At 46.4% G+C, this 18,255-nt stretch overlaps 1 protein-coding gene across 2 annotated transcripts in view; it reads left to right on the forward strand.

Moving 5' to 3' along the window:
- Positions 1 to 18,255, forward strand: part of LOC147432400 (Acyl-CoA N-acyltransferases (NAT) superfamily protein) — a 101,188-nt gene that overhangs the window by 61,659 nt on the left and 21,274 nt on the right. Inside the window, exons 2-3 of one of the 2 annotated variants that reach the window (XM_086492370.1) lie at positions 11,185 to 11,287; positions 11,383 to 11,462. In XM_086492370.1, coding sequence (XP_086348496.1) covers positions 11,185 to 11,287; positions 11,383 to 11,462 — 183 coding nt within the window. The remainder of the gene's footprint in view (positions 1 to 11,184; positions 11,288 to 11,382; positions 11,463 to 18,255) is intronic. The other variant, XM_086492371.1, reaches the window with a different exon arrangement.

An 18,255-nucleotide genomic window follows, 5' to 3' on the forward strand; every position in this document is an offset into this window, starting at 1 on the left:
TCTCTTCTAGCTGTTGCAAATTCTCTGTTTTCAGTCCCTAATCACCTGTATTAGGGTGAATTTCAGCAAAGTCTTAATAGAATCTTATTCCTCTCTACCTACTCTACACATACACAAAGTTTGGAGCGTTTCCATCGCGAAAAGGACCTCCATTTCGGCATTTTTGGCTATGTGCAGAAAATTACAGCAAGCGTGTGTGCGTGCGTTTTGCATGTTTCTTTCGTGGGTTGACTGCAGGAATGATTATGCCCAAAGAGACACAGTTAGCGGAAGATAGAATCTCATTTATCAGAGCTTCTGATGAGTTTTGTGGAAGGTAGACTCTAGCCTACGAGAGCTTCCCAAAATCTCATAGAAGAGGAAAGATCCTCTCAGTAGTCAGAGAGCAGTTCTTCTACTCTCTCACTCAAAAGAAGAAAATAGACAAGAAAGAATAGAGGACGGGCTTTTGCCCCGTTCCTGTGCTTGTAAAGATTCTCCCTTAGTAATAAAGATATTCTCTTTATGGGGGGGGGGGGGAGACCAGCACATCTTCTCGTTCCTAATGATGTGTCAAGCTTTCTCTCTTTCTGTCCAAAGTCTCTTGAGTATGTAAATTGCATTTAACAGTCAGTTTTCCCTTGCGTATTTTTGTGACATTGACACTTGGAGGATTCACAATGCATTCCATGTGAGTCTCTTGAAACCTTTTAAAGGTGATGTGCCTGATGATGGGGAGCCTGATGAGTAACCCAAAGTGGAAGAAAACGAGGAGATCTTTGTTCCTGAACAGATTTTGGCACATAAGGATACGAAGAATAAAGGTAAAGTCCGAAGGTTGTTCTTGGTTAAGTTCAAGAACTATCCTGCATTGGATGCGAAGTGGATGGAGGAGGAGGACCTAGCAGATACTCCTCAGATTGTGAAACTTTACCTCGAAGCTTTTGGTTTAGCATAGTCTATTCCAATGGAACCCAAAATTCAGCTTGGTCGGAGATCTGGTGCAGTGGGATGCACAAGAGGGGAGTTACTCTGCTCCTTAGTCAACAGATGTCTCGATTTTGATACTAGAGTCACTGATGTCTCTTTGAGCTTCAGGGATATTGAGAGCTGACAGTATTCTGCTGTTTGACTTTATGAAATGGAATTTTTGAATATGAAACTGATTTGTTCTTGGCTTGGTAAGTGCAGGAATTGATAGACGAAATGATTGCAGCATTTTGGTCTAATTGATCTCGAGTAGACATGGTTGCAATAGGGGTTAGTCAATCGGACATCGATGAGGTCCCGACTGGATCTAGATGCGATTGCTAGCTACATTGCCGATAAATCATGGTCTAAGATCCAAACGAATGTTGAATGTCATGTGATGTCCTGTGCTATCTAGTGATGTCCTGTGATGTCGTGTGATGTGATTGTAGATTGGTACATGTGCTAGATGTGTGTTCCTAGTACGTAGGTGCTAACTGACAGTGTCTGCTAAGACGGCTTATGGCCTCTGTCTATTTTGCAGGCGTAATCGAGGGCGATTACATAGAGGGGTGTATGTCACAATGTGATGACGTGGTTGAAAACCCTAAATTCTGCCAGACAAACCCTAATTGCAAAAATCCTAATTTTCTCCAAACCCTAATTTGTGCCAAAAACCCTAATTTTTGGCGGCAGAAATGACATGTGGCAGCAGTACGACGGCCGGAAATTGCGGCGGATTTTGTGCTGGCTTTTTATGACAGTTTTTGGATATTGCTTTTTCTACGCAATTTGAAAGAGAGAGACAGGAAAACTCTTTTGCTTTTATTTTAAGGGCAAGAGAGAGAGCTTTTGATTTTAAGCTTTTGGGGCTCTGCTTTTGGGCATCCCTTGTAAACAAATAAATAAGTGGTTTTGGGCTCCCACCCAGCAGAGCATATGGACGTAGAGTCTGAGAGTGAGACCCAAACCACTCTTGTACTTTGAACTCAGATTAATACAAAAAGAAGTACTGAAAGGGGCACCGGTCTTTGGGGCCAATATCTCTAGGCATGGAACTTCGTTGGGCCAGTGTAAATCAATTGTGAACTGTGGACTGTTTTGAAGTGGTTATTTGGTGCTGTCGCGGTGGATTCTTGACTTGGAGTGTCCAAGTTTGTTACAAGCCGGATCACTTAGCGAGATTGTTTGTGGCCCAGATTTTCAGATTACATGGCATGCCTGAGACGATTGTCTCCAACAGGGACCTTAGATTTACGAGTTTGTTTTGGAAGGCAATTTGGAAGAACATTGGCACGCGGTTGCAGTTCTCGTCATCTTTCCACCCGCAGACTGACGAACAATCTGAGATTGCCAATTCAGTGGTTTTAGATTTATTAAAGTCTTATATCTCGGATTAGAAGACTCAATGGGAAAAGTATCTACCGTTGGTGGAATTTGCCTACAATAACACGATACATACACTCTTCGACGGCGAAGGCGCCATTTGAGATTATTGAAGGTGCTGTGAAGGTTCCACCCTTCCTAGGCACAAAGGCTAAGATTTTTGAAGCGGATGAATATATGCGCGACTTAGATACGGCTTTTGCCGAGGTCTGCGAGGCTTTGCAGAAATCTCAGGAAAGACAGAAAAAGGCAGCAGATCGCCATTGTCACGATTTGAAATTGAAAAAGGATGATTGGGTGCTCTTACGTTTTGAGAAGGCACGTCTGAGAAAGAAAAAGGGAAAGGAGAGGCTTTTTCCAAAGCTTAGTATGCGATACTACGGACCTTTCCAGATCTTTGAAAAGATCAATGATGTCTCCTTCCAATTGAAACTGCTTGACACTTGGAGGATTCACAATGCATTTCATGTGAGTCTCTTGAAACCTTTCAAAGGTAATGTGCCTGAAGATGGGGAGCTCGATGAGCAACCTGAAGTGGAAGAAAACGAGGAGATCTTTGTTCCTCAACAGATTTTGGCACATAAGGACACAAAGACTAAGGGTAAAGTAAGAAGGCGGTTCTTGGTTAAATTCAAGAACTATCCTGCGTTGGATGCGAAGTGGATGGAGGAGAAGGACCTAGCTGGTACTCCTTAGATTGTGAACCTTTACCTTGAAGCTTTTGGTTTAGCATAGTCTATTCCAAATGGAACCCAGAATTCAGCTTGGCCGCAGATCTGGTGCAGTGGGGGATGCACAAAAGGGGAGTTACTCCGCTCTTTGTCAACAGATGCCTCGATTTTTAGAATACTAGAGTCACTGATGTCTCTTTGAGCTTCAGGGATATTGAGAGCTGACAGCATTCTGCTCTATGACTTTATTAAATAGAATTCCTGAATATGAAATTGATTTGTTCTTGACTTGTTTTTAAGTGTAGGAATTGATAGACGAAATGACTGCAACATTTTGGTCTGATTGATCTCGAATAGACATGGTTGCAATAGGGGTTAGTCAATCGGGCATCTATGAGGTCCTGAGTGGATCTAGATGCGATTGCTAATTGCATTGCCGATAAATCATGGTCTAAGATCCGAATGAATGTTGAATGTCATGTGATGTCCTGTGATGTGACTGTCGATTGGTACATGTGCTAGTTGTGTGTTTCTAGTGTGTTGGTACTAACAGTCAGTGTCTGCTAAGACAGTTTATGGCTTCTGTCTGTTTTGTAGGCGTAATGAGGGCGATTACAATGCTTTCGAGAGGGAGGTGTGTCACAAATGGGTGACATGGCTGCTGCCAGTACACACACATCTGCCTGGCTGCCCGCTAGACCCACACACCCCCGGAAATGCTGACCCGCATGCTGACTTGGCTGGTTGCTGACACGTGGTAGGCTGTACGGACGCCAATGCAAAACGCGGCGGAATTTACAGCACGCTGCGCTCAGCTTTTGGGCATTGCTTTTTGCTACGCATTGCATGGGGGGGGGGAGAGAGAGAGAGAGAGAGAGAGAGAGAGAGAGAGAGAGAGAGAGAGAGAGAGAGAGAGAGAGAGAGAGAGAGTGTTGCTTTATTTTTATTAAAGCATAAGAGAAAAAGAGCCTTTGCTTTATTTTTATGAGGCTTTAAAAATACTCAAAGCTTTTGATTTTCAGCTTTTGGGGCTCTGCTTTTGGCGTCCCTTGTACTTTTTAAATAAGCAGGCAGGGCCTCATAACTCATGGCATCTGGATGCAGAGTCTGAGTGTGAGCGCTTGCCCGCACTCTTGTACTTTGAACACATATTAATACTTAAAGAAATACCGAATGGGGTGCCAGTCTTTGGGGCCAATATCGCTAGGCATAGAACTCCGCCAGGCCAGTGTCGAATCAATTGTGAACTGTGAATTGTTTTGAAGTGGTTATTTGTGTTGTTGCGGTAGAATTCTTGACTTGAAGTGTCCCAAGTCTGTTACAGGAGCACTCATCTTGAGCAAAGTTCAACATTCATTGCCGCTGCACCTTACACAACATATGTAATTAAAATCCAGCCCCTATTTTCACATTAAAATCTGGCCACCTAGCACCATATTATTAAACCCAATATGAAGCACCTCTTGAGTACACCTCTTGGCCAATTTATACTTAACGTAAAAAAAACCCACCAGCTCAAAATGAATTCTAGCGTTTGTTTATAGCCAGCGCCACACTCTCTCCCGGTCTCCCGCGCTGGCCTTGTGTGGCACTTTGCACGCACGGGACATTTGCCGTCATGGCCGACGACGACTTTTATGTTCTGATCCCTTTTCTCTCATACATAGACGAGATTCCCGAAGAGGTTCTGCCGGAACGTGAAGTGATCATTATCCCGGATATTCCAGAACGTGAAGTCATTGTGATTTTAGATACTCTAGAGCCGGATCCCGTTCCAAACATAGTTTCAGCTCCCAAACTACTTGTCCTAGAACCATTGAGGCGTAACCATGTCGACTTTTCACGATGGGAAGGCTAATCAGAAGATGCCCTCACTCTTATCAAGGAGTAGATGGCAGCACTTCCCACAAGCCTCGCCTCAATCAACACTCGCCTAGAGCAAATGCAAATGCAAAACTCATCACGGACTGATCATATTGCTTCTCGGACTACACATGCTGCTTCTCCACCACCTTCTTCTGAAGCTTTAGTGGATGAACAAAATGAACTAGATCCATCTGATGAGTAAGACAATCGCGAACTTTAGTTACTTTATAAATTTTTTAATGCTGCACAGAAGAAGAAACAGGATGTTAAACTGCCTGAGTCTTATAATGGTCGCCGCGACAAGCACGTACTGGACTAATGGCTATTCAAAATTGATGTCTACTCGTCCAACACGGATTTCATAGAAAGCAAAAAAGCTGCACTTGCTAGTTCTCTTCTCAAGGACACTGCATTTCTTTGGTGTCAACGACGGGTTGTTGATGGTAAACACACGCCTTCTTGTGACAAATTCCGGCGGGCTATTTGCAAGGCGTTTGAACCTGCCAATTCGGATTTTCATGCCCGTCCTCTCTTCGCTGCCTGAGCTGGACAGGTTCCTTGAGGCTTGGCCGTGTACATCATAGAGTTTCAGTGTCACGTGCACATCTAACCCTATGTGCATGTGGACAAGCTACTTCAGGTCCAGGGTTCAGGTCAGCTTAGGAAGTGTTCTGGCACCTTTGTGAGCTTGTTCATAGGCCGTGCATGTCCAGGCACTTGGATTAGTTGCATATCCTTTTGCTGCACACAACATTATCATCAGCATGACAGTCAGTACCCATCATGAGCATTTTTCAGTGCTCAGAACCCATTTTTCCCATTTTATCCGTTTTTCACTTATTATTAATAAGTGACTTTGTTGGAAAACTGGGTAGGGCAAATTTGCCAAGTTCTATAAAAGAAACCTAGAGCTAGCACTTTCTGGTAGAATAGGTTAGAGAGACCCCGCATCTGGCAATGCAAGACCGGTGGAACTCCCTAGCGTTTTCAGCCATCAAGACTTCTAGCGTTTTCTGCGACAGATCTTCCTTGGCGTTTTTGCTACAGTGCACCTGGCGTTTTTCAGTCAGCAGTACCATATCAGCTTGGCGTTTTTGCAAACTACAGATTGCTCTAGCGTTTTGCAGTTCTCGGCGTCTGATCAGTCGTTGCATCAACGTTTTCAGTTTTCAACACTTAGACCTGTAAGTACAACCCCAAACCTCGCAGATCTCATTGTCAGGTGCAACGGAAGAGAATAAGGATTTGCTCGGATCTAGTACTTTGCACACAAACACAAGGGACACTTTGCTTCACTTGAAAGAATTGAACTGAAACTGAAAGAAAGAGAGAGACAAGAGAGAGAAAAGAGATGACACAAGGATGTCGGGTCCCAACCCTCAAGGGCCCCCTTGCTCTGTTGCCAGAGCAAGTACTTTCTTTGTTCTTGCACAAATGCTACTACAATGATGCTGATGCTAAGGGCACTGATGCTACTGATGCTCGAGGCTGAACTGATGCTACTGGTGTTGGGTATTGAGGGTACTGAGAAACTGAGAGGATCTATGTCGAAGACGGGGAGGTCGATGACGAGGTCTATGTCGAAGACGATGAAGTCGACGACGAGGTACTAAGGGTCTTTATCGACGACGATATTGTGTCGAAGACGGTGAAGTCGACGACGGTTCTGTATCGAAGACGATGAAGTCGACAACGGTTCTGTGTCAAAGACGGTGACGTCAACGACGGGTATTGTTGGTCTATGTCGACGATGATGATGTCGACAACGATGACGATGATGACTGTGATGACGACGACGATGGGGTCGTCGTCAAGTCCGGGACTGTGATGACGATGACGAAGGTGTCGTCGTCAAGGTAGGGATCTGTGATGACGACGAAGAAGGTGTCGTCGTCAAGATAGCAATCTGTGATGACAATGACGATGACGATGTCCACGATGGTGTCAACGACGACGGCGTCAATGCTGAAAATTGAAAACGCTAGATACACTGCTAGGGATCTGCTACTGCGGCAATACTGCGGCCTGGATCTGCAACCGCTTCGCCGGGCTAGGGCTTAAATGCAAAAACAATGGCTGATCTGACTGAAATCTGAAAACGCTGGCTGATCCTTGAGAAAACGCTGGGACCTGGGTGCCTGCCTGCTCTGCTGTTGCGGGTGCCTGCCCTTCTGTGTCCTGCTTCTTCTGCTTCTATTAAGTACCCAATGGTTTCTTTTATAGCTCTTTAGCAATTTGGCCTATCTACTTTTCCAACAAAAGTCATTTATTAATAAATAAGTGAAAAATGTGTACTTTGGCGAAAAGGGTTCAATGCTCTGAAAAATGCTCATGCTAACTGACTGTGCAAGAGAGGGTATGCAATTGCGACTGGCCTGGGCATGCATGTCCTGCTAGAGGCTCACAAAGTGCCAGGCTCAATCCTAAGCTAGGCTATGACTGATGCTAAACCATGGCAAAAGGGTGTTCACGTGGCGCAAGTGAAGTGCGCACGTGACTCTCACCTTCGTGTAGCAGATCCTTGCCGCACGGTTAGATCAGCCAGCGTTTTCAGTTTCAGCCCGCTGTTCGCAGATTTCAGCACCTGCGTTTTCAGCGCATCGTCGTCGCGTCGTCGTCATTGCCATCCTCGCCGACATAGTGTCAGAATTCAGCAGTTAGCAAATTGCAGATTTCAGCCCGTCTCGTCGTCGTCAACATTGTCGGCAAGTCCATTGCATCTAGACCATTGTACCAGATTTGTGCAATCAATAGCATAGACCTCTCTCGCCATAAAGAGTGGGCCCTTAGAGGTGGTTTGACAACATTTTGGTGTCGTATTCTTTTCTCTCTCCCTCTCTTAGTCTCAGCACCTTCATTCATAGTGTCATTCACTTTGTTTGTGATCATTTGCACTCTTTCACTAAAGGAACGGAAGGCTCTCCCTTCCGTAAGTAAAAGAAACCCTTGAACATAGTTCGAAGCACTCATCTTGAGCAAAGTTCAACATTCACTTCCGCTACACCTTGCATTGGTATCGGAGCTTTGGCAGTGTTTTGTATCACTCGAGGAAAGAACCACAAGAATTTGTTTTTCTTGTTGTGGTCGCATGTAACCCAAGTCCACTTGGGCGTGTCGATTCTTAATTGTGTTTTTGAAGAGTGGCAGGTAACCCAAGAAAGGAGGGCTTGTCCGGCCTCCCCTTGTTCCTCTTTTCACTCATTGAGAGAGGACCGTTCACTTAGCGGCCGGCCAATCGACGTGAGGTGGGAAAAAGCAACCTTATTGTGAGCGCAAGGCTGCCAAGGGGTGCTCGCGCAGGGAAGAGTAGAGCTCGGGTAAGAGAAAAGCCTTCTCTAACACAGATTGCAAGCTAAAGAAAGACCTCAAGAACCTCAAGAAGTCAAGAACCTCAAGAATCCAAGAACCACAAGAACCCAAGTTCCTCGTGAACTTAAGTACCTAAGATCTCAGTGTATGGTCATCACCCGAAGCGGAATGGATACTTTGCGTGAAGGTGATGAGCATGGAGGTGGTGAAGAAGAATTTTTCCCACCTTCCCCATCTACGCCATGGTTTGCACCAAATCCTATGGAGGCTTTGGTGAAGAGGATGATGGACATGATGCTACAACACGAGGCGCAACGTGCAACCTTGGATCACGAGCGCGATCAAGCGCACTTTGCGGCCGAGGAAAGAAAGGCAATCTTGGATCGCGAGCGCGAAGATAGAAAGGAAGAATTGGATCGTGAGCGCGAAGAAAGACGATTAGCCTTGGAGCGTGAGCGTGAGCAAGTGCGCTTGGCGATCGAAGACAGAATGGTAGCCTTGGAGCGTGAGCGTGAGCAAGCGCGCTTGGCGGCCGAAGAAAGACGAGCGGCCTTGGAGTTAGAGCGTGAGACACAGAGAGACCAACGCATGCAAGAGTTGGTCCTACATGTACTCACCTCTGAGCCCGAGCCAGTCAAAGATGTCGGTAGTTCATCAAGTAGCACCCGCAAAGATTCGGACTCCAACAACCCCGTCACTAAGAAGTTGACGTTCAGTAAGTATGACGGTAAGATGGATACTACTATTATACACTCTTGGTTGCATCAATTTAATGCTTACTTTGCGACAACTAAGAAAACAGGAAATAGCAAGGTTTTGACTACAGTCATGTACCTTGCTGGTGATGCCATTAATTGGTACCACGCATGGCAAGAGGCACAGTTGACCGTGCACCTAGAGGAAGCCGAAGAAGGTGCGCCCCTTTCCTTCAATTGGGCTGACTTCCAAGACAAGCCCAAGGCGCGGTTTATGCCACCTCAATACCTAACACGGTTGAAAGATGATTGGCATGGTTTCAAGCAAAAGGGTATGCTAGTTATGTCTTTCTCTAATTGTGTTTTGCAGCTCGGCACCCAATTACGCAAATCGGATGATGAGCACAAAGAGGCATTGCTTTATGTGTTAGGTGCAATGGAAATGAATGTTGAACTTTGTTCAAGATGAGTGCTCTGAACTGTGCTCAAGGGTTCCTTTTACTTATGGAAGGGAGAGCCTTCCGTTCCTTTAGTGAAAGAGTGCAATGGACACAAACAAAGTGGTGAACACTGTGAATAAAGGTGCATGAGACTGAGAGATAGAGAGAGAAGAATACGACACCAGAATGTTGTCAAAACCCTCCTCCAAAGGCCCCACTCTCTATAGCGAGAGCGGTCTACTATTGATTGCACAAATCTCTACAATGCTTGGACTTGCCGACGATGTCGACGACGATGAGGACGACGACGAGACGGGCTAAAGTCTGAAAATGCTAAGGGCTGAAATCTGCAAATCTTCTATCTGTTGAATTCTGACTCTATGTCGGTGACGATGTCGATGGCGACGATGCGACGACGACGTGCTGAAAACGCAGATGCTGAAATCTGTATTTTCCGGGCTGAAACTGCAAACTTCGCGGGATCTGACCGTGCGGCGAGGAACTGCTGCGGGAAGGTGAGATTTGCGAGGTTCGAGGGTTCTACTGTGGGATCTGATTGCTGAAAACTTAAAACGCTGAGTCTAGGGCTGATTCTGTCGCGAAGATCTGCAAAAACGCTGAGGTGTCTTGCAGATGCAAAAATGCTAGGGCTGAAAATGATATTGCGGGGAAATTTGGTCTCTGCTGTGGGAATCTGCTAACACTGGCTGATCTGCTGTGTGTTGTGGTCGTCGGGCTGCTCTGCAATGCAAAAACTTCAAGGTTGGTCTGGGAATGAAAAACGCTAGGCTTTGCTATTGGACAAAAACGCTAGGTTGGTCTTGGGGGGTCCTGCTGAGAAGGTGCCTGTTGAACCGGAGCTCCCGCTGCCTCTTCTGCCAGAAAGTGCTAGCGCTAGGTTTTCTTATATACAAACTTAGTAAATTTGCCCTACCTAGTTTCCAACAAAAGTCACTCAAAAATAATAAGTGAAAAATGTCAAAATTAGGGAAAATAGGTCTATGCACTATAAAAATGCTCCTGATGGAAATCTGATGATCATGCTGTGTGCAACCAGAGGATATGCATTTAATCTAAGTGTCTGGACATGCACGGTCTGTGAACAAACTCACAAAAGTGTTAGATCACTTCCTATTCTAGATTGACTTGACTGAACTGAACCCTGGTCATGCTGTAGCTTGTCCACGGACACATAGGGTTGGATGTGTCACGTGTGACATCCCCTCCTTTTCAAAGTGAGGTACTGGTACCGAACTGTATAGCGTCAAGGGAGATCGCCAACAGGGTCTGGAATCCTAGGAAGGACTCTTCGCCGGCCCACTCTGATGCGTGGGTCGTGCGATACTTGAACTTCATAAAGGTTTGCAACGCTTGCTTCTTTGGGCCGCGTCGAAAGCGACAGTCTTCTGTGGCTCCTTCAAGCAGTTTTATTCCAGGTTGTCTAAGATTTCTTTCTGGTGGTATTTATTCTCTTTTCCTAGTATTGAGCGGGGAAGGGAGCTTCCTATCTTGGAGAGAGTTCTCGGCTTTAGCTTTGGAGCAATTAGTGACAGCGTTTGCTTTGTTTTGACGTGGGGTTGAGTTATTTGTTATCTCACAGTGTACTTTTGAGGATACTTCTCTTTCAAAAGGGGCTTCCACGTTATTATCTTCAGTCGATTCCTGGTGCTCCATTCAGCGGAGTACCATGCATGGTGTAGTCTATGCTACACCTTTGGACATACAACTACAGTGCATGCAAGTGTGCCTGTTCCAATTCGTCTTGTTTCACAGTTTTTTAAGCAGAACATTCTATTTCTGTTCTAAATGGATGAGTTCATATAGTTGCTGAAGGTGAAATTAGATGTTTTATTTTCTTGTTTGATTCAGGAGCTTAGCAGGCAGAAAGCATTTGACAATGCTATAAGACGGGCTTATTTGAAAGAGGACCACCTTGTGGACTTTCCAGCATTCACTAAGTTTGATCGCAATGGTAGAGATACTTTGCTGTCTGAATAAGAGTGTTCAAATTATATTGTTTAAGTGTGCTTATGTTTATTTAATTTTGGCTTTGAAATACATCTGCAGGTATTTCTGTCTCATTAGAGTCAAATAGGGGTCCATCTCTCTCTAGTTCTCTGAAGCAATACGTGCAAAATCTCTTGAAGGCAATTCACAAAATCCCTTCCTTGCATGGGTCATTAATTGGCTGTCACTTTTTAAAAACTAACATATGCATACATTTTTTACATCTATGAAGTAGAAATTGTGTGGCACAGTCATTACATGGACGGAGACTTAATAACTCTGATTTTGCAAATTGGTTTTTATTCATGCTGAAGCCTGATTCCTCAACATCTAGCAGTTTCATGAACTACAGCTGTGGATTCTTTGGCATATTATATGTGAGAAAAACCATTGTAGGACAGATAAGATTCGATCTTTCATAATGCTTAGCTTATGTTAGTCTAAGTTATTTGCCAGCAAGAGCATGTAGAGTGTATCTGACTCTAGATCATATTCTGGCTTGTTAAGAGTCCTTAACTGTGAAGTTTGAACGATGTGGATAGTTGCCGTTCTTGCGTTTGCTATTGTGGATAATTGAGAGTCCTTAACTTTGAAGTTTGAATGATGTGGATAATTGCTGTTCTTGCCTTTGCTATTGTCAATAAAGCAAACAGGATGTGCAATATACCGTTGAGTTTTTGCCTTCGCAACATCATTATTGCTCATTACATTGTCAGCCCCATTGACTCCATTGAGGCATGCCATGACAGTAGCCCGTTTAAAAAATAGCTCATTGTTTGAATGAGGAGTCTTCACCTCAGACAATGTATGACAAATGTTAGAGAAAATCAGCCTCCCAACTCTCTCCGATGTGGGTTGCAACACTGAGAACGTTGGATGACTGCGAAGTTGTTGTAGAATGCTCCATTGAAGACCCTCGGAAAGCCCGTTTGTTTGATTACGCCAACACTTAGCAACTGACCAACAGATTTTCTTTGCCTCCTGCTCATCAATGTCACCATCCTCTCGCGCTCATGCCATCCTTTTTTGCATGTTTCTTTGTTCCCTCTTCTTTGCAGCCCAATAGTTTTGTAGACTCGACAAAAGATCCCTTGGGATATGCTGTGTAGCAGATAAGGGAGGAAGGTAAAGGGGGTTTGTATTGCCGCTCTTCACCTTGATTTCTAGGTTTTCTCATCATGTGCACAAGCTGTTGGTTGAAAGTTGTACACCTACTAGGCAGGGGTGACTGCAGCGTACACTTGCTGGGATTCCTTTGGCATTTTCCCCAATTTTATTTCTTTTTTAATGTGTTATTCGGTTATGTATTTTTGGTTGCCTACCTGACATAAGGATATAGGTACCGGAGGTCTCACACTTTTATTTCACCATCTTGAGCTAGCTTAGCTCGGAACAATTGCAAGACTGCCCATTTCTTTGCATATGCAAAAGGCCTGCAATGCATTCAAGTGGTCCGGCAGTCCCTTGAGTGAGTTTGATATAAGTACAATGCCATCCACATACGACAACATAGTGATCAACATAAGCTAGTCCCCGTGCCACTCATTGCTGACTAGACTATGGAGTTGAAATGCTGAATTTCAGATTTGAATTGGTCTGAACAACTGTTCAAATGAATGACCCGAGTCTGAAAATTTGATGCAAGGCGTTTAAGAAACTTTGGCAGACTGCTTATAGACTGTCTTGGAAAAAACCTTTCTATACTGAAAATTAAGCAACATTAGAAGTTGCTTTTTGGAGCAAAAATAAGTAAAAGAACGAGGCTAACATGTCCATTTGTATATAAGGACTTGGAGATAGCTCCAAAATAATAGAAAGCTTTTGTACTTGAGCATTGATTGAGTGCCAAGAAAGAATTACCGCCAGGGGTTCCCACTTCATGATCCATCTGTCTTGGAGAGGGACTCCACCCCTCTTGTCTATTTTGTGCAAGTGTTGTGAGGTGTTTGCTGATTCTCTCTCTCTCTCTCTCTCTCTCTCTCTCTAGATGAGGAGGCTACTATGAGAGATACAGCAGACAGAGCTCCAGTCACAGCCTACGGACGACATCTACTTCGACTTGGCTCCCAGCACCGTCTCGTTATTTATAACGGGATGGTCCAGTGGCCCACCTCAGGGGGCCTGACTTGTATGCCACATGGAGTTGCAGAGGGAGGGGGGAGTACAGTCGACTATATTCTGGGACCCAGGGAGGCTACACACCTTATCACATCCTTCACCATTCCACCCATACCCATCGGAGCCGACCACACATACCTCTCTTTCTCCATCACCGGAGATACCATCCCACACAGCTCCATAGCACACACTCCACACACCACCATCCATTTCACACATGAGCTAGCCTCTCTTTACTCGGCCGAGGTCGAGCATGGCCTATGCCTCCTCCACCCATCCACACCACTCTCAGTTCTCACATCACATATCTCTTCCGTTCTCCACACTTTAGCTATTAGCTCCTTTCCACACACCACTCACACAGGACGCACTCCCCCCCTCGGGACTATGCCTCAGAACCGCTGGTATGATGATGAGTGCAGAGAGCTATACCGACGCCTCCGCGCACAGCGAGCCTTAGGAGAGATCACAGAGAGAGAGGCCAGACGGCATATGAAGACACTGACACGCCAAAAGCGGCGAGCATTCGAAGAGGCACAGGAGCTTGAGCTATACCGCCTATTCATGAGCATGGATAGCGCGACAGCATGGCGCACCCTGCGCGAGCCACGTCCGACTACAGCTATTGAGGATCCACAGATATGGCATGATTATGCAGAGCGACTTTACGAGGTGCCAGGACAGCCTCCTATCCCACAGCCACACGAGCCACGCCCCACGTGCTCCTCCTTCTTTACAGCACAGATGGTAGAGAGGGCCATACGCCGCATGCAGCACAGACGATCAGCTGACCATACTGGATTACAGAGTGAGCACATCATTTATGCGGCCTCCACTACAGCCCCGTTGATTGCACATGTCTTCAACCGGGCTATAGGGGAGGGCTTCCCAGAGGAGTGGACACAGCACACCATAGTGCCTATCCACAAATCTGGCGACACCCTGGATCCAGGGAACTACAGGACTATCATGATTGGCCACATGATGGCCAAGCTATATGGAGCAGTACTTGAGGCACAGCTCAGCTGCTACGCAGAGATCGAGGGTTTACGAGCTCCAGGCCAGGCAGGTTTCAGACGAGCTTTCTCCACCACTGATCACATCTTCGTTCTGCGCTGCCTCATTGATGGGGCAAAGGCGCGGAAGAAGAGGCTTTACTGCTGCTTTGTGGATTTCCGCAAGGCCTTTGACACAGTCCCACGCGAGAGACTCTTCCAGCGCCTTCACAGCATTGGGGTACCAACAGAGATGATTTGGGCCATATATGCTCTCTACGAGAAGGTGACGGGTCGAGTTCGTTGCCCAGGCGGTTTTTCAGAGACCATTGCTAGCACCATTGGTGTTAAGCAAGGATGCCCACTCTCCCCGACACTCTTTGGGCTCTACATCGACGAGATCTCCGACTACATACTGCGAGCAAGGGGAGAGGGGAGCGACTTGGCAGGTACTCCGGTCCACATCATGTTATATGCTGATGATATTGTGTTGATTTCAGAGTCACCCGAGGGCTTGCAACGCCATCTTGAGGCCTTGGACGAATTCAGCACACACAGGGGGTTGACTGTGAACCTTGGCAAAACCAAGGTTATGATCTTTCACACATCCAGTGCAGTGAGGAGCGCTGCCACCTTCATAGCAGCAGGAGGAAAGGTTGATGTAGTCACCTCCTATGTCTACCTTGGCATCACATTCACCAGCCTACCAGGACCCTTCACTATGAGGCAGGCTGCTGCTGACAGGCTCACCCGAGGATATGCAGCTCTGGCCATGCTAGAGCGGAGATGCCACCAAGCACACTTTCAGGAACCCCGCACGAAGGGGTGGCTTTTCGACACCTTAGTCACCCCGGCCTTGATGTACTCGGCGGCAGTATGGGCACCAGGATTGACAGCTGACCAGTGGACACAGCTTGAGAGGCCACAGGTATGTATGATCTCACGCTTGCTCCGCAGCAAGAAGACAGTGCCACATGACATTATTAGAGCCGAGCTCGCCACACCACCCATGGTGGTAGAGGCACTATTCCAGACAGTCTGCTTCATCCAGAGGATGAGAGAGCTACCTCCTGACAGACTTACTCGTAGAGCATTTGAGGCAGCTATACAGCTATCAGAGAGTGGGCATGAGAGAGCATGGTACTCACAGGTCAGAGCATGGTTTGAGGGACACGGTCTTGACATGGAGAGCCTACCACCATTCCAGTACGACCCCCACTCACCATATGTTCACCTCTCTCGCAGTGAGAGGAACTTGGTACTGAGACAGGATCTGTGGCAGCTATACACTAGGAGAGTCTGGGAGTCACCTGGCTTGGGGACGAGGATGTCAGATTACAGAGACCAGTTTCTCACCATATTGTCCGGGGGGTTCATACAGAGACCACGCTACATGGACACATATATGCCACATAGCTCACGGGTGGCGATTGGTCAGCTGAGAGTGGCTTCACACAGGTTAGAGATTGAGATCGGGAGACATACTGGTGTTCCCAGGGAGGAGCGCGTCTGCAGAGCCTGCACAGAGGAGGTGGAGAGTGAGGAGCACTTTGTATGTAGATGCAGAGCATACACTGAGATCAGAGGCAGGTATGAGGCCCTATTCAGAGGACAGCCCACTCTCCGAGAGATCATGGACTCTCGAGATCAGAGACAGCTCGGACGGTTCTTACTAGAGATACAGAGCCATCGGGACACACTACTACAGCCACACACAGCTACACAGACAGAGGGGAGACAGTCGCAGCTCACAGACTTCTTTCAGAGGATTACCGCCCCTCCCCCACCAGACACTCAGAGGGGAGTGACACTCCCACAGGCGGAGGTGAGCCGAGCTAGACGACGACCACGAGTCACAGGCTACAGGGGCGCGAGCTCCCACCACCGACAGATCGAGGAGATCCGAGCCCGGGAGCGCCGTGCCACTGAGGAGCGAGTGGCCCGGATGAGGGCCGACTCGACAGCTTTCATCCGGGCAGCCTTGGCACCAGACCCGCCCATGTACCACATCTTACATCCCCCCATTAGTACAGGATGGAGCTAGATAGCTTGATGCATTCTCATGATTGTACTACCTTGAGCATATAGACATGCATATACCCCTAGAGATAGAGCTCCATCCCTCCTCAGATACCCCACTACCTACACTCAGTTCAGTTTTGTATCAGTTTTTGTTTCATTTGTCTTTCCGATAGACGGATGACATACACACCATGTACATTTGATTTGTCTCATAGGCCGATTTCGGCCTGACATAGACGTTAAAAATCTTTCTTTCTTTCTTTCTTTCTCTCTCTCTCTCTCTCTCTCTCTCTCTCTCTCTCTCTCTCTCTCTCTCTCTCTCTCTCTCTCTCTCTCTCTCTCTCTCTCTCTCTCTCTCTCTCTGAGGGGCACAATGAGAGAGATCCAGCGATAGCGGAAGATTATAGATTTCTTTCAGTCAAAGACAGAGGAGTTCGAGTAGCCCCCATAGCATAACAACATCAGAGGCACTAGAGGCATACTGCTTGATCGGGCGATAGAGTTGGGTTGGTCCCGTCGCCCACGGATGAGGGGGCCCTCTCGACATCGACGTAGATTGCGTCAAAGGATCCATACTATATTGGCGCTACATAGGAGCCATCCCGACAGAGTGCCTACCTTGGAGGACATTGAATCTCTATAGCCTTTTGGATATTGATGTATATGTATATGATGCCTCGACTATCAGAGAGCTCCATTGTATCACCTCACCCTTTGTATCAGCTTTCACCCCACCCCTACCCACTATTTTCTTTTCAGTTCTTTGTACTTTTTGTACCCAAACCTGGTATTAGATTCACCACATGTAACCTTTTGGTCTCATAGGTCATTTTGGCGTTTTGAGGACGTTAATATTACATTTCATTTCATTTCATTTTCTCTCTCTCTCTAAGGTCTCTTGGGATAGTTTCCTACAACTTTAAAATTCTCTTCTTCTTCTTCTTCTTCTTCTCTTGCTCTCTCCCTCTAAGGTTCTAAGCGAGCTCGTTCTGAATGAGGAGGTTCTGTGCGAGCAGGCTCATTGCACGAGCAGGTTTTGGGCGCCAGCAGGTGCTAATAATCACTGAGTGCGAGCAATTCACTACACTAGTAGGCTGTGTAGCACTGAGTGCGAGTAGGCTCTGATTGCGTGAGTAGGTTCCGCAGCACTAAGCGCGAACAAGCTGTGAGCTTTTGCGCGAGCAGGGTTATGAGCTTCCGAGTGCAAGTAGTCAGCTCAGCAACGCGAGCAAGTTTTTTGTCGAAGAGAGTTGTTGGTCTTTTCATGGGGTACTCATCATTGAGCTGCAGGTTTCTGAATGTGAGCAGGTTTCTTCCCTGCCTAAATCGAAAGCGACATTAAGGCGGAGGTTTCGAGAGAGCGCACTATCGCCGTGTTTTGTGAGAGTAGAGAAGGTGTCTAGAGTCCTTTGACTTAATGTATGAGAAGGTACAAGTGATGATCAAGGTGGAGCTGAGCTTTTGGAGAGGTGACAGTGAAAAAGAGATATGCAAATGCGGAGACTTACAAAAGAGCTATGTATCGGATATGAGGAAAGAGTCGGACAAGAGATGCTTAGTAAGCGGGACAAGATGTACACAACATTGAAGGCCAAATGCAAACTATAGCGAGGGCAGAAGTGAATGTAGTGGAATGTGTGATGCAAAAAGGACTAGTGCTGCTTTTGAGTCCTGGAAATAAATAATGGAAGAACGCATGAATGAAAAGGATGCATTGATCAAAGCACTAAAGGGAGAACTCGCAGCTTGTAAAAATACCCCTGCAAAGGAGGGAGAAAATCAACCCTAGATGATAAAG

The sequence above is a fragment of the Adiantum capillus-veneris genome, chromosome 20 (assembly GCF_014529385.1).
Source record: "Adiantum capillus-veneris isolate H3 chromosome 20, ASM1452938v2, whole genome shotgun sequence".
NCBI classification, from domain to species: domain Eukaryota; kingdom Viridiplantae; phylum Streptophyta; class Polypodiopsida; order Polypodiales; family Pteridaceae; genus Adiantum; species Adiantum capillus-veneris.